General features: G+C 33.2%; 1 protein-coding gene across 1 annotated transcript in view; it reads right to left on the reverse strand.

Annotated features, from left to right (window-relative positions):
* Nucleotides 1-8,730: 8,730 nt before the first annotated feature.
* SEMA3C (semaphorin 3C) overlaps nucleotides 8,731-26,585 on the reverse strand; it is a 177,246-nt gene continuing 159,391 nt past the window's right edge. The window contains exons 16-18 of the mRNA XM_019746909.2: nucleotides 17,891-17,958; nucleotides 15,260-15,390; nucleotides 8,731-11,537 (exon numbers count right to left, since the gene is read on the reverse strand). Coding sequence (XP_019602468.1) covers nucleotides 11,124-11,537; nucleotides 15,260-15,390; nucleotides 17,891-17,958 — 613 coding nt within the window. The 3' untranslated portion in view covers nucleotides 8,731-11,123. The remainder of the gene's footprint in view (nucleotides 11,538-15,259; nucleotides 15,391-17,890; nucleotides 17,959-26,585) is intronic.

Here is a 26,585-nt window from a genome sequence, read left to right on the forward strand (position 1 = left end):
GTAGTCTTGACAGGAGGTAAGCACAGCGTTTACCTACTCCACCATCTTGACCAGAAATCTCCCTTAGAGAATTGAGATGGTGTTATTCATTTCTTATATGAAGGTAGATAGTCGATTTTTAATTGCTGATAAGGTTTACTGAGTGCAAAAGTGATTGTGGATTTTGCAATTATTTTTAATTTTAAACCTCAATTACTTTTGCACCAACCTAATACTTACCCTAATGAAAAGTCTATGCATTATCAATCCAATAACTATTTACCTTCTGAAATCTGTATTATAGTACATAGTATTAATTATTCTTTGTTCATTAGATATCAGAGTTTGAAAGGATTTGCTACATACTATCAAAAAGGGGAGGACCCACACATTTATAAACACCTATTATATGGTCAGCAATGTCTTAGATGTTAGCAATAAAAGTGATTGAAATAAGAAGCTCACACTATTACGGGCAAGAGACAAAATTAATTAATTAAATAAATGCAATAAAGAGGGGGAAAGCTATAATATAGTATGGATAAGCAAGAAGGAATAAATCAACCTAGGGAAAGAGAAGGAATCCTTACAAAGCTGTGCTTTTTTTCTAAATGAAGTTATTTCAAGGAAGCCTGCTGCAAAGGTTTTCATGGTTTCTCCTGATAAATTTGAAAAAGGAAAATAATCGCTGACCATCTCGAAAAATGTTAAGCACCCCCTCTGCTCTTCTGTGGCTGTAAAAATTTGTCTTGACTCAAGCTAGTGGTTTTGGTGGTGGTAGTAGTAGGGATGATGCAGGATAATGCTCTTGAAGGAAAGGTAAAGAAATTATTCAGTTATTTATCCCTTGCTCAGATTAATGTTTCATAAATATTTTTATCCACAAGTATCCATAGTTATTCTGAGCCTGAGAAGAAACCTGGATTTTCCTTCATTTTCAAAGCCAGCTTCTGATGAAGCCATCTCAAGGAAGTTGTGCAGAGACCATGTTTTTAGAAACACATAGTTTCCCTTTTTTACATGTCAAAGGAAAGCAGCAATCTCGGGGATAGTCTGTTGTGAGAAGTTGTGATAGTCTGGGAATCACCGCTTCCATGTTGATCCCAGTACCCTCATTAAAGTTCTGAGGTCCAACATAACCTGCATGGTAATTTCACCCTTCTGAAAAAGAATATTTTACCATACACTCCATTCTCTAGACTGTCTTCATTCACTTAGACAGCTTGTTTCTAAATGCAGGATGAAAGTGCATCACTTCCCTAGTAAATTAAATCAGTATTAAGTAACAGAACCATTAAGGCAGCTGGTCTTTGCAAACAGTTGGTCTTTTAATCATCTCACATTTTATTTTCAGTAAACTTGTTTATTGTGGACTCTCATCCATAAAAGGCTCTTTGCAACCTCAGTTATTTGCAATCCACTGTCCATGTGACCCCAGCCTGTCTTAAAGCATGCACACAACATGCTGTCTTTAACAGCCCTTGGCTTTTTATCCAAGAGTGTTTTGGTTCTCAGTATTGAAACTGAAGCCACTTCCTCCTCTGGATATTACTGGGTAATAAACCCCTGTTCGCACAGTTTCTACATATTCTAGCTCTAGGACCATCTCTAGGGCTCTCTTCAAGCTGCCTCTTTCTCTTTTGGTGCACACCATCCCAATTCCTCCTCAACCTTAGGGATAAGTACTCTGTCATTTCACCCCTTCCACCTATTTCAAAAGTACACTCCAGAAGGGATTTATTACAAGTTAGTTATACCTCCGTGTGAATGGAAGTCAATACTTAAATCTAGCAGAGCTATGCATGATTTTTAAAGTATGTCTTAGACTCCCAGTTGATCTTTCTGTTTCCTTTGCTCACAGTCTTGGTCTCAAAGGTCCTCTGAAATACAGCCAGGAATATTTCGTATTGACTGTAACTCACTCAGATGACATGGCTGGCCTCCAGTGGCTTCTACAACCCTTAGAATCAAACCCTGGTCATCAGGACCCAAATGCCTTGGATTCTCTACCTTTTATATCCCATCTCATACTTGTCATTTTTTCCCCCTCTCACTTAGATCCAGCCATGAAGGTTTTCTTTTCTTTTCCTCAAGACTGCCAGAATTATTTGAACCCTCAAAACTTTTACTGGTTTCTCCCTCTTCCTGGATCACTCTTTACCCCTGATCTTTGTGTAATTTCCTTGCCTTTTTAAATTTTTCTTCATAGCATGTATCTCAACCTTACCTAGTATATGAATCTTTGCTTATTTGTTTCTTTTCTTCCTCTCTAGAAAGCAGGCTTCACAACAGCAGGGAGACCACTTTGTTCCCTGCTGTAACCTCAATGCCTAAAAGAATGCCAGGCACATAGTAAGTGCTACATAAATATTTGGTGAAATAATTAATAAGTGGTATTGCAGCAGCAAAGGCATAGTAATAAAATAGCCAATGTTATCTGATATTCATTTTACATTAGGTAAGTTCTAAGCACCTCAACCTTGACAGTCCCATGAGATTGATATTATCATAACAATCTTTGACCTGTAAAACTAGATAATAGGCAAGTGGAAAAGTAAAATGTAGGCATTCTGACTTCATGGCCTGAACTATATGTTACCTAGTATTCTATAAATCATATTACAAAGGCTGCTATATGTGAATATTTTAATAGTGGATATTCCTCAGTAAGACTCAAAATACTCTATGGACGATGCTTAAAGTTTTGGAGATAGACTCTTTGTATTTCCTGCTCTGAAGCCTTTGAAATTTACATAACTCATGGCAAGTCTCTAAATGTATTAGACTCTCAGTTTAGTCATTTACAACGCAGATGAACACCATCTTCAAAAAATCCTGTGTGCACCTCTCTATATAGGAATGCTTACAGAAAATGCTAAATAAATGGTTATTTTTATGGGGATGATAACAGTGACAGTTCTTCTGATGGTGCTGTAACTGTTGATGCTGTGTTTTGCCTCACGCATAGTGCAGCTTCATTACCAATATGAATTCAGGCATGATTTACCATACCTGGAAGGTTGCCAGGACAGAACTGACAGGAGGCTGTAGCATGGGAAGGTCAAGTTTGTAACACTGTAGATGACAGGTAACATCCAGCACAAATAAATCTAAGCTCCAGCAGAGCCAGCTTCTCCCAAAAACTCTCAGGTTACCAGGTGAATGGAGAAGGGATTCAACCGGAGGAAGGAGAAAGCCTGCTCTTGATTTGGAAAAGCAACATTTTACGTTTAAAAATGAAAACCCACAAAGTGCATAACATGATAATGATCATCAAATTGTCTGCTGTCCAGTGGCAGGGAGATAAGGAAAGTGGAGCAATAATAATGATAAACTGGCACTGAAACTTCTGAATGATGCAGAGTTTTTATAACAGCACATCTTATGAGCATAAACTAATATAACAATATCTTAATCATGTGACAGGAATATTATAAACACTTTATATATAAATATAATTCCAATCTTTATAACAACCCTAAGAAGTACAGAAAGGTTCAGTAACTTTTTCAAGGCCACTCGGTAAGCAAGCAGCTGCTGGGAGTCTGTATTACAAAAAAGTATCCTGGAAAATACATGGAGGTGGCTCCATTGAGCCAGATAACACAGCAAAGCCATGCTCGGAAACATCAGTACAAGTATTGAGAAGAATGATGGTTTCCAAACATTTCTTTAATAAAATTATGAGAATGTAATCAAATTGTCAGTTTATTAATTAAAATAAATTTTGACAACGATGTAACACATTCTTCAAAAGGTATTTAACTATTTAAATAACAGCATTATAATGAAATTTCTTCCATTATCATTTGACTATATAAGTACATTTGCTCATCCTTTTCATTTCTAAAAACAAAATCTAAAAATAACGTTTTGGTTGAAACTTGTTTTATTCTCTCAAGTAAGATTCGTCTGCAGGTAATTTAATTAATGGAAGAAATGGAAGGTCCATCTATCTTATTATATGCATTTTCATTAGTGATTTTCAAAATTTGGAATATATTTATGGACTTTGGCCAAATTTTGGCAATTTATAATTTTAATTTAATCTAAAAGAAAGTGATCAATGCTTAGTTTTATGGTTATGGGATATTTTAAATGAGAATTAAGTACATATACATAGTTTTTGCTGCAGAATTGCATGAGAGAAATAATAACACATGTTTTTTAAATATACTTATTAGGATAACATTTTGTAAAGCAAGTAGAATAGAAACACGAATAAGGAGAAAAAAGAATAATATAAAATTTATGAATGTTAAATAAGAGCTTATTACTTATTATTTTAAAATATGGTGATGGGTACCAAATTTATACATTTTAATTAAATTCCTGTTATTTTAGAAAGCAATAATAATATATTGTGGTATCTCTAACATATATAACAATAAAATACAAGAAAATGAGAATAAAAGGTGAGATGAAGTTGAATTATACTTGTAAGATTCTCATATTTTTTTAAAAGAGTAATACTGTTTGAAAGTAGACCATGATTACTTATAGATAAGTAATCACTAGAACAATCATCAAATATAACACAAAAATATAGCTAAATGATAATACACCAAAAAATGGTATACAAAAACAATATACAAATTACTCAACAAAAAGCAGGAAAGACATAGAATAAACATGAAAGAAATTACAAGACAAAAGAGCTAAACTGAATTATATTGATAATTACTTTAACTGTAAATTAGCGAAACAACCAATTAAAAGGCATATATTTAAAGAATAAAAAGAATCTAACTATATTTTTAAAAGATATACTTAAAATATAAGCAAACATATAATTTGAGTTAAAGTGTGGAACAAAGCATACTATGGTGTGGCTTTATATCATACTGAGTAGATTTTGAAAAAAAAAATGGAAAAAATTTCGTAATGTTGAGAGAATCAAGTTCATCAAGAACAATAACAGTTTTGTGTATGTACCTTTAAAACTTATATACACATGAGAAGAATCTTGGCAGAAATAAATAAACATAAATAAATAAATAAATAATAATGAATAAGTGCACGGCACAGTTTGAGATTTTTTAACAACTTTCAGGATTTGATTAAACAGACCAAGAAAGAAAAAATATGACAGTACAAATATAAATGATTTGAAAAACATGATTGAACTGTATGGTCTGGTTAACACACACTGATTGTTACACCTAACAAATACACAGAGAAAATTTATTAGAATAGACTACACACTGAATACTAAAACATGTCTTAATAAATATTGAAGGCTTTAAATCATTCATTTTATATCATCTAACTACATGGTATTGAACTAAAAATTAATAGGTACCTGATAGTAAGATACCTGAAAAAAATCCCTAGGTATTTGTAAATTTATCAGCATACTTCTAAATAAACCATGGACGAGCAAGCGAGCGAGCGAGCGAGCCAGCAAGCAAGAAAGAAAGAACGCAATATAACTGCTCTTTTTTAAAACGTTAAATTCATATCATACTAGTAATTATATCATTTGCAACTACTTAAACAGAATTTAAAAAATCAGATGTTAACTTTAGAAATGTGTTAAGGGCTACATAGCTTTTAAAAATTCTCTTAGGGGAGTACTTGAGTGCCAAAGGGTGAAATCTACTGCTCAAGCTCATAGGACATATTTATTGAATAATCCGCGCCATCAGAGACCATGGCAATGAAGGGCGAATTTGGGGAAAAGAGCACACAAGGGTTGTGAGTTCTACATTTCTACCTCACTTCCAGGTTTGTGATTGAGAAGTTACAAGATCCTGGAGGGGCCCGGTTTGCGCGCGCGCACGCACGCACGCACGCACACACACACACACACACTCCTAGTACTTTTAGGTAGGAGTGACCCTAGGTTTGTCTTCCAGAACAGTGCAAGAATAGCAAAAAAATTCCTACTTCCACTAAGTGTGTTTGGATGCAGTGAAAAGCTCAGCCTCTCTGAAAGGACTTTGCATCAGCAACAAGAGACAATTCAGACAACCCTGTGAACTGATGGCAAAGTTTAAATAGAAAAGTGATGTCATCATAGATGCCAATATAAATAAGTGAGATCAAATATTAGTTTAACTATTTTGATGCAATCCGAGTAAATGAGGGACAAATGCTTAAATACTTGAAATAGTTTTGCTCTCCTCATGGAAAAATAATAGCATACACTTACTGAACTTTTACTATATGTCAGGCACTGTAAGAATTCCACATGTATTAACTTATTTAATTTTCACAACTACCACATGTGATAGATATTATCATAATTCCAATCTTAGAGAAGCAACGATTCATTAAGAGGGATATAATGTTTCCAGGTTATATCATTTATAAGTGGAGAAGCAGGAATGGGAATTTGAAGCAGAAATTGAGATTCATTTTGAAATAAGAAAAAAATAGAATATAGCTATTTTGTGGGTTTGTGTATGCATAATGTGTGGATGTGACAAACATACGAGTATACATGTGTACATAAAATCACCACTAGGACTTCAATGATTGTCCCAGAATTATATGGCTGGATAGCACCTCCTTATTTTTTTTGTTTCCCATGGCTGCTTTTGCTATCCATGAATCAAGTTTACTCTCAACATCAAACCAGTTTATAACTCCCAAATCACATCAACTCAAAAGAAGATACTTTGAAGGTTCAACTTCTCTGTTGGACAAGCCATGCTCTATTCTGTTTGTAGCACTGTTGTTTGTAGTGGAGAAGGAAAGATGATTATAACCCTTCCACCACACACGCATGCACACAAATCAGCAAAAGGAAAAAGAAAACAAAAAAAAAGAAGTTATAATTCATTTTTCCTACATAGAATTTAGATATAACATTATGAAAGGACCTAAGAAAATAGGAAATTCCTTTTACTCATCAAACCCTTCATGGGCCAAAGATTGTACGTAAAATGAAAAATATCCAGAGAAACAATAGGAATGATTTTTATTCTTACAATAATTTCATCATATATATATTTTGCCATGCAGAAATTATGATGTTTTTGATCTCATAAAATGTTTGGATATTTTTTAGTATAAATAATTCAGAGGAAAAGAAAACATTTTAGTAATAAAATTTACCCTGCTTTTGTACTTGTGGGTTGAGAGGTAACTTTACATAGAATAAACAGTTTTAATATGTTTGTTATAATGTCATTCTTTAATAGCACTTTATGTACATAACACTCAAGCATGGCAACATAATAGCCTTGAGAAATACACAATCCAAACTGTGTGGAAAGTATTATTTTATGAGGTGAATAGACAAAGGCATTAGTCAGTAGAAAGAAGATGGCATTTTTTTTTTTAATCTTGAAGCTAGTTCTTCCAATTCTCAATAACTGTGCACTATGAAAGTAACCTTGTGATGTAACCATAAAAATTGAAATACATGTATACCGGAGATCCCGTAGGAAAAACATTATATTGGCAATAAAGTTCACCAAATGGCATATACATGGAATTTGTTGCAATTGGTTTTGATTCTGCAAAGGGGGTTGCATTCTTGTGCAAAAGGTGATTGGATAAAAGGATGGTGGGATAAATGAAGAAAAATAATAAAAATACTTTCCATGATAGTCTTCAACAGCTTTGTCATCATGCATAAAATTCAATGAAATTAGCAATGCCTCTTGCTAAGTAAACATTTTTATTTATTTAGTCTGCTTATTTCCTTGTCTAGACAAGGTTTTTACAGGCTTCTCTATGTTTCAAAATAAAGTTGCAATGTCTCTCTTGACTTTAACTAGAAGAATAGATGTAGAAAACTGTCATCTTTTTCTTACATTTTTTCTCTTAGGTAGGAGTCATAAAGCACGAGAGATGCATTAAAATTCTAAGGAATACATTCAAATTATTTTAAATTTAAAAGGTTAAGTTGAAATATAAGCAAGGGAATTAGGGAGAAAAAAATTAGGAAGGAGTATAGAATCCTCAGATTGGAAGATTTGCTGAGATAAATTTCAATTTATGTTGTTTATTATTTTCTCCACTCCCATTACCACAGATTGAAAGACTAGAAATAAATGAAATCTCTAATAATTGTCATTCAAATGTATTAGCAGAATTATGAGTTAACCTGGGGCTCTCTTCTCTTCACTTTTATAAAGACACATTTTACCTGGTAAGGTGTTATCTGATCCACTGACTGTAGACTTCCCAGCCTAGATCATTGGCATTTAAACTTGATAAAGAATACAATGGAAAGATTCCTTCCAATTCTAGCAATATGTCAGTTTCTAAATAAAGAAAATATTAAGACATTTATTGGATACTTAATATATAATATGCTCTAATACTTTACTGAGATGAATTTGGGTAGAGAAGTAAGGCAGAAAGAGATTTGATAACTTCCCCATATCCAGGTAGTCTGGCTCTAAAGGCCAAGCACTCTTAAACTATACTTATTTTCCCCACTCTAGACACAAAAAGTCTGAGTAACTGTCTATCGACGTGAAGCGAGGTACAATGCTTCTTACAGAGAAAACAAATAGAAATTTTCTTTCGTATGTGTACAATATGGAAATACACATAATAACTGATAACATTGGCTGCCTCTGGGGTTAGGACTTGGATAAATGAGGGACAGTGGTAGAAGGAGAGGTTTTCATGTACATTTTCAGGAATTTTTTGTATTTTGAAATATCTACATGCATTACTTTCACAAAAATAAATAAAACTTAGAAAAAGCCAATTATAAGACTCAGTAGATTCTATCATGTCAAGAAACAATTGTCAACCAGATATTAAAAAGGAAAGTTAAAGACATACTTGGGGAATTCAGTATGTTTTATTTTGCCAGGCAAATGCTTTATTCAATATCCAATTAAATATTAATGTGCTAACTACATTTAGTTTATTTTCTTACACCGAGTTAACATTCACTGTAATGACAGTTTCATCATGCTAAAATCTATTCACAAACCTACACTTTGAAAAAAAGTGCTTTTCTGGAAAATGTTATGTACAGTACAAACGGAAAACATATTATTAAGCCATCAAATTGTCAAACGATACAAAATAAAACCAACCAACCACCAACATTCAGTATACGTTAACAATATTTTTGAGGAAGAACATTTTCTTTACATTTGGCAGTTCTGTTGAAGGAGTTCTATAATTTTAAAAGATAAGTAATAAAAGTATATACAATTTAATAATGTTCAAAATAAAAGGTATTAAATAGCACAAATCATATTACAAAACTAAACACCCTTATCATCTATCAGTTTGGGTTTACACGAAGCAAGCCAAGGGGTCCTATGCAGTTTCCCCTATCCTCTGACTCTAAAACAACTGTACTTGAACTCTGATCATAGACTAGATTGGCCATACACACAGAAGATGGTTTTGGTTTTACACACATTTCTATTTGTGCACATAGAAGAGAAATAAAGAGGTTTAATTACACCCTTTAAGCAGGCAAACTGTATAATAAATTGCTTTAGAGAGTGTTTATAATCATACACATTTGCAACATAGCTTTTAATCAATAGCTTAAAAAAAAATGAATCCTATGTTGTGTTTGAACTATTTTTTCCCCATTGAGGCCTCCTCTTATTATAATTTACCACCACTTAAATAAGTAATCATATTCTTAGATTCTAATCAATGGTTACACATTCATTTTGAAAATGACTTTAGTTCTTGAAGCTTTATACTGCAGTACTTAAAAAGGTGATATATCTACCTTGATTACCTTCTTCATGGATTAACTATAAATAAAACTTTTATACTAAATTTTGATTAGGTATCTGATGTAATTTGTTTGCAACTGCAAACATGAAAATATCTTTAATGGTAGATAAAATGAAAGAGCAAAGTTGTGTTTTAAAAGAAATATGAAAATATGAAGAAAATATTCACATTTCTTCCATCTAATTGTCATTTGGAGTACAAAACTTAATATTAAATTATTTTAATAAAATGATCCAAACATATAATTAGAAGATAATTATTTTATTAATCACAAAACTTACCACATTTGTACTTACAGAGCAGTGAACATAAGGTACCAACATTCTTTTAAAAGAATGTCTATTTTTGTTCAGATTAGATTTTTTTCATGTCTCCACAAAATGAACACACAAAAGATCATTAAAAATTAACTGATGACTTAAAAATCAATATTATATCTCGGGTTGGTAAACAAAAAATGTGAATTAATCATCAAAATTAATTATTAAAGTTATAAACTGTTAATAAAGTTCTATTTTCTACTGTCTTTTTTCCATTTTGATGGTTTCACCCCTCTTATACAAGTTTGATATTTCAAACAATTTTTCTTATCTTGTTTAATTTGCCACATAGACTGAAAATTTAGAACACAGTAATCAATTAAACAGTAAAAGATTATATTCTCTAAGTCTAGAATAACTTAAATAACTTCCAAAAAAGAAAGTGTTTTTGTTTGGAAGATGATAAAATAAAAACATAAACTTAAATGCTTCGCTGACATAACTCCAATCAAAGATGCTTATGGTGAGGATCATTCATTTTATCTTGCTGAAACAAGGGAACAAAGATCAATGACAGATACCAGCAACTGACAAGTTTTACAAACTCAAAATAATCAATAACATTTCACCGGAAGCATACAAACTCCTCGTTTTCTCGTTATGCATCACTTGTGTTTTGTACAGCTGTTAGATGCTCTCTTCCTTGTCTTTTCTCTATTCTACATTTCTTTGACAGCTACTCAGACACATGCATTTATATGACTTTTGTACAACTTTTACTACGTAAAAGTTGTAAAGTTAGTATTTGTTTTCATATGTAAAATCAGTGACAATGAGAAATCTAAACCCTTAACTCAAGGAAGGAAGATCACAGGGTTATGGCCCTTGTTCAATTAATTAAGGGATGTAAGAATTCTAGTTTTATAGTCGCCATATTGATTTTGAAGAAAAGGTAAAGATATAAATAAAATCTGGGTTAATTTAAATATTTATATGCACCATGAGGACCATGACATGTCTAGTGCTAGTCAATATCATACAAGAAAATGCATGCTCATTTCAGTTCATGTAACGTTCACCTTAGGAGTGTGTAACCAACTTTCTCAGGAATTTCCCATGGGTAAAGAACAAGACTCTTTGTTCAAAATTTGATCACTGAAGAGAGACCGTGTGCTACTGGAAGCATAAGCCCCATGTAAGGAAACATTATGACTCTGGCAACTGATTCCTCCTGTTTCTACTTTTCCGGCTGTTGATGAGAGCCTTCAACTTGCCATAGTCCCCTCTCATCTTCTGAGCTTCTTCTCCCTGTTGATGTTGCTGCCGAGTGTCTTTGCAGTACTGATTAATCATCTGCATTTCTGAGTGGCTAAATGCCCCCATAATGTCTTTCGGGTGGAAGGGTAAAGCCCTCACGGAGCTGGCCCAGGTCCACGGTGACCATTTGTCTGTTACAACAGCCACCATTTCAGAATCTAAAACTTTAAAGTTGATCTTGGCTATGGTCTGCTTGAAGCTGTTTTCTGTTGCAATGCAGTGATACAGTCCTTGGTCAGAATCCTGAATGGAGCGGATCAGGAGTCCTTGGGAAGTGGCTATGATTCGTTCACTCAGCTTGACCTAAAAGAGAGACATCAAACCCAACTGTGCATCTTCTAAAAAGAAATGGCCAACATATGCAGAGTACTCTTGACTCAATCAAACACATTTGGCAAATGCATGAAATACTAATCAACTTCCTTTTTAAGAACTAGGCACAGATTCTTAGTCAGCCCCATTGCTTTCTTTTGCTCAGGAGATCTTGTCTCAAGGGTTCTGAATCTACTAACAAGAAGGTGAAGTTATCACCCACATTGCCAAAGATAGCTTAAAGTGCATTCCCTTTGGATACAAGTAGTTTCTCCACGTATGAGCACAGAATTTTAGTTGCTTTTGGAATGTGACTCAGAGTCAACATGTATAGCAAATAAATTCTACATACAATTTAAAATATGTATTTCATCCTGGAGTTCTTGCCTTTTATGGTGACAAAAATACTCATTAGTAGAAACATGAAGCCACAATTAAAGGGTTGAATTTTACCTTTTTTAATGAATGAATGAATATTCAACTAACTAAAAATTATATAAGCAGAGGCAGAGTTTTGAACATTATCATGGGCTTTTTCCAATTACCCCACACAAAAGAATCACTGAAAATAAGCTGGAATGTTATTGTCATGTGAGTCTTCTAAGTGGTTTGACTTTCTAAGGAAAGATAGTAAAAAGCTATGAGGTTAATATTTAATTACTTTACAGGTTTATACTGAAACAAACAAACAAAAAATATCATTTGCTGGATATCAGATAAATACTGGAAATCCATCTTCTTAATGGTTCCAGCTACAATATTGTCAATGAACAGATAAAAAACCTAAGTGGTAAGAATTTTCTTGACATGTATACTCTGGAATGCTCTTTCACTGAGGAAAAAGGAAAGCTGACCCAAATTAATATAAAGGAATGCATGTGAAATGTTTTTTCTAAATAGTAAATTTCTGTGTAAATGTATATTTTATTATTAATAAAATCCAAATAAAAGATAGGTTCTTTTAGATAAAAAGTAATCCATACAAAAGCACAAAGAGGAAAAGTATAGTATTGAAATACAGATAGTAGAACGGAACTAGAAAAGAGAGATTAGGAGGAAGTAAAGATTAAAATATATAAAGCAAAATTTTGATGTTAACATAATTTTTAAACTTTAAGTGTGCCTCAGAAATAGTTTAAATGGAGAAATACATTCATAAATGAAAAAAAAAGAAAACCTTTCCTATTTGTGCAAAATTGTGGAAAACTTTGGAAGTCAATTTGGTAATATCCATAAAACGTGTATATAACATATATAATATTTGGTGCAGAAATTTCAATTATAGGAATTTATATAGAATATATACTCTCACAAGTATGCATATATTCATTTGCATGATATTTTTGATAAGAGGAAAAACAGGAAAAAACCCTAACCAATCGATAGCTTTAAAAAACTTAAGGTACATTCATATAATGGAATATTATGCAACCAAGAAAAATGAGGTAGTTCCACAAGTACTGATATTGAAGTAAGTATGTGTGTATATGTATACGTGGGGGGTATAGTAGAATTATGGAAACTAGGAAAATATTTGGAGGAATATATAATGACCAATATGTAATTTTGGTAGCCTTATACTCTTTGAAGTAGGAATAAGTATTAAAGTGAAGGGGATAAGGGCTTTTATTTTTTACTTTATAAGCTATTCACTGCTATTCACTATATAAGCTATTTGGGTTTTTCTCTGAGTTTTTGCCATTTGTCTTACTTTTTTGTTTGAAGTTCAGTATTTATATATTATTAACATGAGAAACAAGTGTATGTTTGCCTAAACTAAGGGAGAATGAGGATAAGGTTAATAAAATATTAATAGTATATTCAACTAAATTAAAAATGAGTGGACTTGTGTTTCGCTTAAATTTGGGACAAAACAGATTTTATAATTAGAATTTTTCATAATCATAAATTAAAGAATTCTTATGTTTTTGAAATTGGAAAAAAATCAAGATAGTAATATTTGAGTCTCCATGTTCTTGAACATTCTGAAATACAACATTAGAGTTATCACAAAAGAGATTTGAGTCATAAGACATTCCACTTTAAATTGTGTTTATTAATTTCTGTGTCATATATTCATGGATATATATATATATATATTTAATTTTAAATAGAAATTATATTCACTTATTGTATATTATGTTATTGAATGTTTTACTGAATAAAAGAAAAGCATTTAATCCTTGTTAGATAATCCCTTGTCTGAGTTTTAGATTTCCTACTCACATACATACATACATACAAACTTTCTGAGGAAGGATGGTTCATGTCCATGTGTCATATTCTAGCCTAAGAACTCCATTTCTGTGTGATAATCATCATCAAACATTATGACTTCTACCCCAGGTTAATTAGTAAGGCAATTATTATTACAATCCACAGATATTCAAAAAAATTTAAAATTAACTAGACTAGAAATTTCAAGACTGCTTTGATGATAGATTTTGTAGCAAAGGAAATAGATATCAAACCATTTCATTAATGAAAAAATAAAAGAAAATTAGTATCATAGAATTCTGGGGCAAGAAGGGGTCCTGAAGTTCATCTAGCTCATAGTTTCTCCAGATAGTTAAATCCTTCTTATACAAGTGGTCATCAGTCTATGTTTTAAAATTTTAGTGATAGGGGACACAAATTTCCTAAACAGCTCATAACATCTTTGCATAGGCAGGTGTGAGCATTAGAAAGTATTTTTTCATCAGGAGCCAACATCTATTTCAGTAACTTTCATGTAGTGTCTATGGTCTATAGCTTGGTACGTATCCTTTCTACGTACCCCTAATTAACTTAATACACAGTATCAAAACTGCCCACAACATAAATGAAGGAGGCTCCATTTTCCCCTTTCCTCCATCAGACTTTTTCATGTACTGCTAATAGCAATACATTAGCAGTAATATATGTGTATATACATATATATATATCTGTATATGTGTATACATATACAGACATATATATGTGTGTGTGTATATGTATTTATTTATTTATTTATTTATTTATTCTTCTTCCTGTCATTTATCGTGACACCATGGCATCAATATAATGGAATTCATTATTTATAATATTTCACCCTATGCCTTTTTACATTTCCCTTTTAAAAACAGCTCTTTCCAATCAGCAAAAGGTTAATGTAAGTGTCCTTTTATTTGAAAATCTAGAGTTTTTTTCCATGTCACTAAATAAAAGCAATGGTCTCATAAACAATGATTCTATATATTACCTAACCGAAACCCGAGAGTTATGAATAATAATGGAAACAGATTACCATATAGCAGAAAAATGCTGTTTCCCATAAAGGTTATAGTTTAGTGTAATTTCTTGCTGGGGAAAATTGAACTTTATTATTTTTTTTAAAAGCCCCTTTTATCTTGTGAATCACACAAAGGTGCTGTTGTATGAGAACTTGGCTTCTGGATTTGCACACATCTTGTTTCTTTTACAAATGCTTCCTCACATCAATCCCTCGTCTGAGTGAGCGCCCAAGCTCTTGTTTCAATCACCGTGTTACAGAGGTGAGCTGGCAGAGAGGATTTCTAATTAATCCATCAACTGTACGGACAAAAGATTTTACAGAAGTTGGCACTTGTCATCCCCAAAACATAAAAGGATGTTCATATGCCTTTCTTTTTCCTTGGATCTGAACCGCACTGGGGGATGGTGAGGTAATGCTCTTTCCAAAGTCCTGACTGATTGCTGCTGTGCCCATCACTCACCTCTTTCCTCCTGTCTTTGTCTTTCTGTAATAACCACTTGATAGATGCTTGAGGAGACTTGGGGGCACACTCAAGGAAAGTGGTGTTATTTTTTACTCCATACTGAACAATTTCAGCTGCATTTCTATATGCTGAAAAGCAAAACAGAAGAGAGACAGAGACAGAAAGAGAGAGAGAGAGAGAGAAAGAAAAACAATGACATTTAGAGCATGTTCTTCTTTATGAATGCTTATTTCTCTATAAAATTGCGATCAATTATGGCAGCCTCCAAAAGGCAATCTTAATCATTTTTTTATTTTTTTTATTAGTTTCAGGTGCACAAGACAAAGCAAAACTTAGACGTTTATCATTTACATCCCTCACACTGTGTGAACCCCCCTCCCCCATCCACGTTCCCGTAAGTTCCCCCGTACGTTCCCAAAACCTCTCACCTTCCCCTTATCCCCACCCCCCCGCCCCTCTACCAACCCTCTGTTTTTCCTCCATGTTTCCAACAATCTTAATCATTTAACAAGCAAACTATTACACATTGTTTACCTGTTTTGTTTAATCTAAAGGGAAGGAGAGAACGATGTAGGGAATCAGTATTTATTCAAGAATCACTCTATACCAAAGAATAGAGGTATAATAGTAACAGAACGCATGCAATGCAACTTTGACAAAGATCCTTGTGAATGAGGTTTCCTCAGCTTTTCAGAGCTGAGCGGACTGAATCTGGGAGTTTTGAGGAAATAAACATCGGGAAAAGGCAGAAAGCAAGGTGAGACCACAGTGGGATGCAGTGGTTGAGAATACAGGCTTTGAAATCAGAGTTACCTGTGGTAAAATCCAGACTTCACCACTACTGGCTATGTAACCTGAGAGAAATTACTTGATCTCTCAGTGTTTTCAGTTTTACTTGTCCCTAACACACAGATTGTTATATTTTCACACAGGTTCTCTCCTGAATTTCTTAAGTTAGGAAAGGCATTTAGTATAATCATGTGGTAGCTTAGACATGAACAGAATACTTATTTATAAAGTGGGAATAAAAATAGACCCTACTTTAGTATAATTTCTTGAGCAGTAAGTGAGATAATCCATAAAAAAAGCATTTAGCTCAGGTTCTAATACAAAATCAACATCAATGTTTGTTCATTATTACCTTAACCTTATTACCTACCAGTATGACTACTGCGACTATGAATGAGAACTGATACACAGATTTATAAAATACTCAGTAAATAGAGAATAGGTAACCTGGATTTGTTCCCTCAGTTAGATGTATGGAAAAATTAAGCAAAGGTGTCTTAATTTTGTCCTTGTAGTTGGTGTAGGTAGTAACAGGAATCCTATGCCTTACTAAAAAAAAATAAAAATAAATAAATAAATAAATAAATAAATAAATAAATAAATAAATGTCAGACTCAAAAAGATTATTAATAGAAATCTCAGTGTAATTTGTTAACAACAGTACATCTATAGCACCTTGGTGAACCAGGAGGAAGTTCTGCCTGGGGACATTTCTGGTGGAGTTGAGGTAGGATGAGGGGATGAGTGGGGAAAAGTGTAATAATATGGTATATCCGTGTGAGGATGGGAAGTAAGGGATTAGATTAATTTTAAGATGCAGGACCAGATTGTCAAAAGTATATGGAATGGTTATAAATTGTAAAATCAAGGCACTGTAGTACCCCTATTTCCAGAGCAGTATTATTCACAAAAGACAAAAGGTGGAAGCAACCCACATGTCCAGGGATGGATGAATGGATAAAAAAAATATGTGATATATATATATGTATATATATATATATATATATATATATATATATATGTATATATATATATATATATCACATATTTTTTTTATATATATAGGTACATGTACACACACACACACACACACACACACACACACACACACCACACACAATGGAATATTTTTCCACCTTGAACAGGAGAGAAATTCTGACATATATTATAACATGAATGAACCCTGAGAAAGACATTATGCTAAGTGAAATAAACTAGTTACAAAACGACAAACACTGTTTGATTCCACTTGTATAAGGTATTTAGGGTAGTCAAGTTCATAGACACAGAAAGTAGAACGGTGGTTGCCAGCAGTCAGGAAGGCAGAATAGGGAGTTAGTGTTTAATGGGTATGGAGTTTTACTTTGGGAGGATGAATAAGTTCTGGAGATGGATGGTGGTGCCTGTTGCATAGCAATGTGAATGGACCTAATACTACAGAATTGTAAATGTTAAAATGATTAAAATAGCAAATTTTATGTTATGTACATTTACCACAATAAAAAACAAGCAAAGTGCTATTCTGTTAGTTCTTAATAGTAAATTCAAAAAGTATTTTTTTTTCTTCAAAAAGAAAATAATAGCTAAGAAAATCTGTAATGGAAAGACCTACTAACTACATACCAAGGTATCTGTGTTTCTAGACATGTTTTTCACAGTTCTTAATATACATACAAATGATATTTAATTTTTAATAACCATATATAAATAACAAGAATTTTATAGCGAATCTTTGCTTAAAATAAAATACTTGAATTTATTACGACATTTCCTTTACTGAAATGTGATATGGAGCTTTGCTACTCTTTAGCAAGTTTGACCATTGCTCAATTTTAATACCTTTTAGATTAAATCCTCTGCATTGAGTCAGTGGATTTCCATGTCTCACATCTTGTCTTCGGCTCCTCCTGTAAGTACAGAATTATACATAAGTGACTTAGAATTAACATCACCAATTACACTATATTTAAAACACAGCATATTAAATTTTACAATCTTTCAATTGCGTAAGTTTTTATAGAGAAAAGAGGTGCAATTACCTGATATTTCTTGTTAAAAGCCTCAATAATAGAGTACTTAACCTTATTTTCAATTTAAATTAATCCAGTCTCTCCCCACCTACCATTTGTGTTATAATGGCTATGAACCTTCTACCGAGTTTCCTTGAAAATAAGACCTAACCCTTAGAAAAATAAGCCCTGGCATGTTTTTCAGGATGACATCCCCTGAACATAAGCCCTAATGCGTCTGTTGGAGCAAAAATTAGTATAAGACCCAGTCTTATTTTCGGGGAAACGCAGTATTACGTGAATTTCCTAGGTAAATGCTAGATTCTAAATTAATAGTATACATTTTTATTGTGGAGATATTCACCTAAAATTTTCTAAGATGATAACTCCAAAAGTATAAGCTCACTAGTATCTTCCTTCTTACAATTTTTTCTTAAATATTTCTTTAAAAAGCCAATACTTTCTAACAGTTTCCAGATAACATTAAAACTTTTCCAAAACAAGTGAAATCGATAAAGAATGTGGATATTTAAATAAAGTTAAGCAAAATTGTTCATTTACTAGAATAAGTATTTTCCTTCTACTTTTTATTTAGAAAATTTTCAAGTCCACAGAAAAGTGGATATGTGAGTATAATGCATACTGGTATACCTAGATTTGTAAACTGTATTTTGTCATATTTATTTTTTCTCTCATATGCAAGTGTATGTCATGTATATACTGTGTATACACATATATGAAAATCTTTAGAAAATAAGTTGTTGACACGATGTTTCACACTTAAATGACAAACATTTTCTAAGAATAAATAATTTTCCTACCTATCATCATACTAAAGATACTAATATTTACTCAATAACATTATATAATATACATTTTATATTAAAATTTTCTTAGTTGTCCCCAACATATCCCTTATGGATTTTTAAATTATTCAGGATCCAGTTAAGTTTCACTCATTGCATTTAGTTGTTACATATCACCAACTTAAGCATTTCAAAAACTTAGTTACATTCTTTGTAAGTTACCCATTATTTAAATAAAAGTTTTACATTATTTACAAACTATTTAATTTCCTGAGTCTTAGTCTTAGCTATATATAATTAGCTTTAATTGTATTACATGGTGCAACAAATTAAAATAGAGCAACTGACATTCTCTTCAAAATGAATCATGGATATAAGCATTGCTGTAAGAGACCAGGAAGGGAACTCTCTTTAAATACTAGGAATGCCAGGATAAATTGATTATTTGCTATCAATGCTGAGAAGTATATATGACTGAGCATATCACCTAATTGGTTTATTCTCTCTTAATATTTTTACCCTTAAAGATAAATTGAAATATTCAGTAAAAAGGACAGAAATATTAAAATCTCACAGGGATTATCAACTTTACAAAGCAAAGCTAATCTCACTCATTGAGAATGAAAAAGAAATCATTTCAATGTTACAGTGAATAGCTAATAGTTTATGTACTCAGTGGATTACATACATCTATTTATGGGACTATAGGTATAAAATTTTGTGTCATTTAAGTATGCTTTCTATAAAACAGTAACAGGAACCTTATTCAATCATATATTTCTACACAACCATACAAACACAAACTAGTGGAAGTCACTCTTGTCTCAGAAAAGACAATCATTGCTGTACTCTAGAAGAACTCCTACATTAAGCATTTACTGCATTGCATTTGCTATATATTTAAGTCATAGCATTATTTATTACCAGCCAACTTGTCAGTGTATATTATACGAACACCACATGAGAACTCTTATGGCTGATTTGGTTATTTTCAGCCATCTAGACAAGCAATATCACTCACAGTGGTTACATATATTTTCCTGTGATTAGCACTATGTTATGGTTTACTCATGTACATGAACCCTCAAGCTGGGCAATCTGAATTTACAGTATCACATAACTTTCAGACATTAAAATACACAACAACCTTATTATAGCTTGGCTTAAATGGTATCAGCAAGGCAGTCATCTGAGCCTTTTGTAGGTGTAGATTCCCTGGAAGGCATTCATAGAGCACTGCAAACGCATGTGGGTAGGCAGAGTAATCTTATATTGCATGTAGGATTTGGAATTTGGCTCAAGTTGAGAATATTTCCCCTATTATAGTCTATTCTTCTGGATAAACAATGAAATCATTTTCTTCTTGTATAGAAAACACATATTTACTTGAAGATTGAACTGATTACCTTGTCTTAAAATAAAATTGCTAACTATGTTTCTGAATCTAGCATAAATAACATTTGAGTCTAAATTGCAATATTTGATACAAATACCCAAATATTTAAGATACTTGAGAGTGAAGAGGGGAAAAGAACAAAAATATTATATTGTTTACTATGAATTACCTTATTTTAAAAAAGAGAAATACTTAGCCAAAGATATGTAACAACTTGATTATATCAAAGTATGGACTTCAGTGATTTCCAAGTTGAACTATCTCTTTGTTTCCATGCAAAGGACATGATTTTTTCATTCCTATAAATTCCTCTACATGATCTTTGTGTTCCAGAAAGCACAATTGGAATAAAACCAGGTAAATTAACACTGTTAAAGAAGATGAATGTCGGTGTGACATCAGAACATGTTGGTGTGAGGGGCTCCTTGATATTACCCTTGAAGTTACAACAAGTTGAACAGCTAGAATTCAACACAGGATTCCCTACACAACACACAAACACATCTGCAAGATACACTTATAGAAATACCTGAAGGAAGGTGAATCAGAGCAAACAGGAGGGAAGGGAGAATTACAGAAACATAGTCCTCAGGATGCAGCCCAGAGCTCAATGCAGTCCCAGGAGAGGGGAGAATTGAGTCTGCAGGTGCACTTTCTGTGGCACGAACAATTCAGCATGAGGGATCAGCATATAACAAAGCTGAATCCAGTGATCAGGGAAGAAACCTCAGGGCCAAGACTGAATACAGAGGTGTGATAACTGAAATCTAACAGTCCTCAATGCCAGGAAGAAAACAAAGACACGAAGAGTGATCACCTCTCCTACTCTCCAGAGCCTGCCTCTCCCACACTCTCCCAGTGTTAGCAGTGGGACCCAGAAACAGTAGCAGTGTCAGTTAAAGAACAGAATATCTACAGTGCTGAGAACTGGAGAGACAGTTCCTGAGCAGCAGAGACACAGTGCAACTAATTTCAGTGACAAGGGAGGAGCTATAGGGACGAGTCAGCTGTGGTTTGGCAGTCACCATTACTCGGAAGAGAATAAAGCACAAACACACCAGCCGTCTCTCCAAGCCCACCCTTGTTCCATCTTACACGACTGATTGCAGTGGGGGTATCCACCCAGGGCTGGTGAGGCACACAGTTATGCATCTGGCTGCGGGGTCAGCACTGAGATTTCAGAGGTTCAGAACCACATCACCCAACACATTCTCCCAAATGGGTGGTATCCTAAGACTGAAGCGACCTGGTCACAGAGGAGATGCTCACCTTACCAGGAATTCTCCCACCATTGAAGAAGCCAGAACAGGTCAAGAGAAAATAAAATGATCCAGTGCAAGAGAAAATAAAATGCCCCAGTGCCACCTACTGGAAAGCAAAAGAAAGACCTTTTCATATCAACCTGCAACAGAATTTACTCGGGTAGATGTCCAGGAAGAGAAATAATCCATTAACTGCCATGAATGGCCATGGTAACAAGGCAGCTAAGGAAGAAAACAAAACAAAACAAAATCTCTAGAAGACAAACTTAAATATGCAACTTAAATGACAGATAACTCAAGACTGCAGTTCTGAAAAAACTCAATGAGGTGCAAAAAAGATCAGGCAGGCAGTTTAATGAACTCAGAAATTAAATCAACAAACAAAAGGAATATTTTACCAAAGAGACTGACATTTTGAAATAGAACCAAATAAAAATTCTGTCACTGAAGAACTCAATAAAGCAGATAAATAATGAAATAGACAACTTTAGGAAATAGAGCTGACCGGATGGAGGAAAGAATTAGTGATTTGAAGATAGAAATCTGGAAATGACACAGATGGAAGAAGAGAGAGAGTTGAAAGTTAAAAGAAGTGAAAGAACTCTACAAGAACTATCTGACTCCATCAAAAAGAGCAATATAAGAATAATGGATATACCAGAAAGAGAAGAAAGGGAGAAGGGCACAGAGAACCTATTCAAACAGTCAACAAGAACTTCCCAAATCTATGGAAAGCACTAGATCCTCAAATTCAAGATGCGAACAGAACACCTAATTACCTCAATCCTAACAGGCCTTCTCCAAGGCATATTATATTGAAGCTGTCAAAAATTAATGAGAAAGAAAGAATTCTCAAGGCAGCCAGGGAGAAAAAGACGGTAACCTAAATGGGAAAGCCATAGATTATCATCAGATTTTTCAGCAGAAACTCTACAAGACAGGAGGCAGTGGAATCAAATATTCAGATGACTGAAAGAGAGAAATTACCAGTCAAGAATAGTATACCCAGCAAAGTTATCCTTAATATGAAGGAAGAATAAAGACCTTTCCAGATACACAGAAGCTGAGGGAACTTTCTGCCACAAGGCCTGTATTATAGGAAACATTGAAGGAGCCTATTTGATCTGAAACAAAAAGGTCAAAAGGACACAAAACTATGAGCAAGTTTACTAACAGACACACAGAAGTAGGAAATGTCAACCTCTACACAGAATAGGGTACTATAAACTTAAATATAACATAAAGGGTACAGAAGATAAAAACATAAATAAAGAAAAAAAGAAAAAGACAATTTGCTACTGCAACTCAGAAATGTACTCACAACATAAATAGCGATAGTTTGTGGCAACAAAAACATAAAAGGGGAGAGGGTAAAAGTCTGAATTTGCAGAGAGAAATGGAGATAAGACACAGGCTGAATAAAAAGGACTACTGTATATATGAAACATTCTTTTACATAAACTTAATGGTAACCACACAGAAAAAAATCCAGAACTGAGATACATAACATAAAAAAGGAGGAAACAGAGGAAAACATCATAAAGACCAACAAATTAAAATAATAGAAAACACAAGGGCAAAAGACAATGGAGACTTTGAGTTACCAGAAAACCAAAGATAAAATGGCTATAGGAAATCCTCACATATCAATATCACCCTAAATGTAAATGGTCTGAGCTCACAAATAAAAAGGCACAGAGTAGCAGATTGGATCAAAAAACTAAACCCAACCATATGATGCCTAAAAGAGAAACATCTCAGCTACAAGGACAAATACAGACTCAAGAAAAAGGGTGAAAATGATACTCCAAGGAAATGGCATCCAGAGAAAAGTGAATGCAACCATACTTATATCTGATGAAACAGACTTCAGAATAAAAAAAAAACAAGTAGCAAGAGACAAAGATGGACATTTCATAATGATAAAGGGCACAATACAACAAGAGGACATAACGTTTATCAATATATATGCTCCCAATCAGGGAGCACCAAAATATATAAAGCAACTAATTACAGACCTAAAGGGAGAAACTGACAAAAACACAAAATATCCTAGGGGACCTAAATACGCCATTGGCAGCTATGGATAGAACATCCAAACAGAAAATCAATAAGGAAATATCAGCCTTAAATGACATATCAGACCAAATGGACATAACTGACATTTACAGAGCATTTCATTTTAGAACAACAGACTATACATTATTTTCTAGTGCACATGGAACATTCTCAACAATAGACTACATGTATATGTTGGGACACAAAAAGAGCCTCAGTAAATTTAAGAAGATTGAAATATCATACCCAGAATAGTCTCTGACCACAATGCTTTCAAATTGGAGATCAACTGCCAAAAAAAAAAAAAGAAAGAAAAAGAAAAAAGAAAAAACACAAATATGTGGAGATTAAATAACATGCTATTAAAGAACAACTGGGTCAAAGAAGAAATAAAAGGAGAGATCAAAAGATACATAGAAACAAATGAGAATGAAAACACATCACATAAAAGTAATTAAAATGCAGCAAAAGCAGTAGTAAGAAAGAAATTTATGTCATCACAGGTCTACCTCAAGAAGCAAGAAAAATACCAAACCAACAACCTAACATTTCATCTTAAAGAACTACAAAAAGAAGAACAAAGGAAACCCAAAGTCAGCAGAAGAAAGAAAAAAATAAAAATTAGAGCAGAATTAAATGAAACAGAGAATAGACAATAGAAAAAAATTAATGCAACAAAGAGCAGTTTCGTTGAAAAGATTAATTAAATTGACAAACCCATGGCTACACTCACACTAAGGTAAAAAAAGAAAAGACACAAATAAACAAAATCAGAAATGAAAGAGGAGAAGTTACTACAGATACCACAGAAACACAAAGGATCATGTGAGAATACTATGAAGGACTATATGCCACCAAATTCAATAATATAGAAGAAATGGATGAATTCTTAGAAATATATAACCTTTCTAGACTGAACCATGAAGAACTGGAAAATCTAAATAGACTGATTAACAGTAAGGAAATTGAAACAATCATCCTAAACCTCCCCAAAAGCAAAAGTTCAGGGTCAGATGGCTTAATTAGTGAAGTCTATCAAATATTCAAAGATGGTTTAGTACCTGTCCTTCTCAAATTTTTCCAAAGAAAAAATGATGAAGAGGCAATACTTCCTAAGTCATTTTATGAGGTCAGCATTATCCTAATACTAAAACCTGGTAAGGACAACATAAAACAAGAAAACTACAGACCAATATCTCTGATGAATACAGATGAAAAAATCCTAAACAAAATATTAGTAGATTAAATAATGCATTTAAAAGATTAGGCTTCATGATCAAGTGGGGTTCATTCCAAGGATACAAGGATGGTTCAATCCATGCTAATAGATCATATTAATGTGATATACCACATAAATGAAATAAAGAATAAAAATCATATGATTACATCAATAGATGCAGAAAAAGCATTTGACAAGCTACGACATCCATTTATGATCAAAACACTTAATAAAATGGGTATAGAAGAAAAGCACCTCAACATAATAAAGGCCATATACAACAAACCCTCAGCTAATATCAAACTTAATGGTGAAAAACTGAAAGCTTTTCCTCTAAAATCAGGAATAAGACAGGAATGCCACATCACCACTGCTATTCAACATGGTATTGGAAGTCCTAGCCAGAGCAATTAGGCAAGAGAAAGAAATAAAAGGCATCCAAATTAGGAATGAAGAAATTAAATTGTCACTTTTTGCAGATGATATGATTATTTATATAGAAAATCCTAAAGACTCCACCAAAAAACTATTACAAACAATAAACAAATAAAGTTGCAGGATAAAAAATCAATGTACAAAACTCCACTGCATTCCTGTATACTAGCAATGAAATTTCAGAAAAAGAAATTTAAAAAATTCCTTTTGCAATTGCAACAAAAAGAATAAAATGCCTAGGAATAAATTTAACAAAGGATGTGAAGGACCTATACACTGAAAACTATTAAGACATTATTAAAAGAAATTGAAGAAGATGCAAAGCAATATAAAGATATTCTGTACTCATGGATTGTAAGAATGAGCATAGTTAAAACGGCCATATTACCCAAAGTGATATACAGATTTAACACAATTCCCATGAAAATCCCAATGGCATTTTTTCAATAAATAGACAAAAAATCATCATATTTGTATGGAATCACAAAAGTCCCCGAATAAACAAACAGACAACACAAAAAAAACCCCCGAAACCAAAACAAAACAAAAGGTGGAGGTATCACACTCTCCGACTTCAATTTATACTACAAAGTGACAATAATCAAACAGCAGGGCATTTGCAGAAAAACTGACACATAGACCAGTGGAACAGAACAGCCCCCAAACAAACCCACATATATTATAGGTTGACGATTTTTGACAAAGGAGCGGAAAACATACAATGGAGAAAAGAAAGCCTCTTCAATAAATGGTGCTGGGAAAATTGGAAAGGCACGTGCCAAAAAATGAAACTAGACTGTTATCTCTTACCACATACCAAAAACTAATTAAAAGTGGATCAAAGACCTAAATTTAAGACCTGAAACAAGAAATTGCACAAAGGAAACATAGGTACTGATCTTATGAACCTTGGGTTCAGAGAGGATTTTATGAATTTGACCTCAAAGGCAAGGGAAGTAAAAGCAAAAATAAATGAATAGCTACTATATCAAACCAAAAAGCTTCTGCACAGAAAGAGAAACTGTCAACAAAACAAAGGCAACCAATCGAATGGGAGAAGATATTTGCAAACAATGCCTTTAACAAGGGCTAATATCCAAAATATATAAATAACTCACACTACTCAAAAAAAAGCAATCCAACTGAAAATGGGCAGAGGACTTCAACAGACATCTCTCCCAAGAAGACATACAAACAGCCAACAAATACATGAAAAGATGCTCAACTTCACCAGCTATTAGGGAAATGCAAATCAAAACCATAATGAGATACCACCCCATACCTGTTAGAAAAGCTATCATCCACAAGACAAGTAAGAACAAGTGTAGGAGAGGCTGTGGAGAAAAAAG

The sequence above is a fragment of the Rhinolophus sinicus genome, linkage group LG09 (assembly GCF_036562045.2).
Source record: "Rhinolophus sinicus isolate RSC01 linkage group LG09, ASM3656204v1, whole genome shotgun sequence".
NCBI lineage: Eukaryota > Metazoa > Chordata > Mammalia > Chiroptera > Rhinolophidae > Rhinolophus > Rhinolophus sinicus.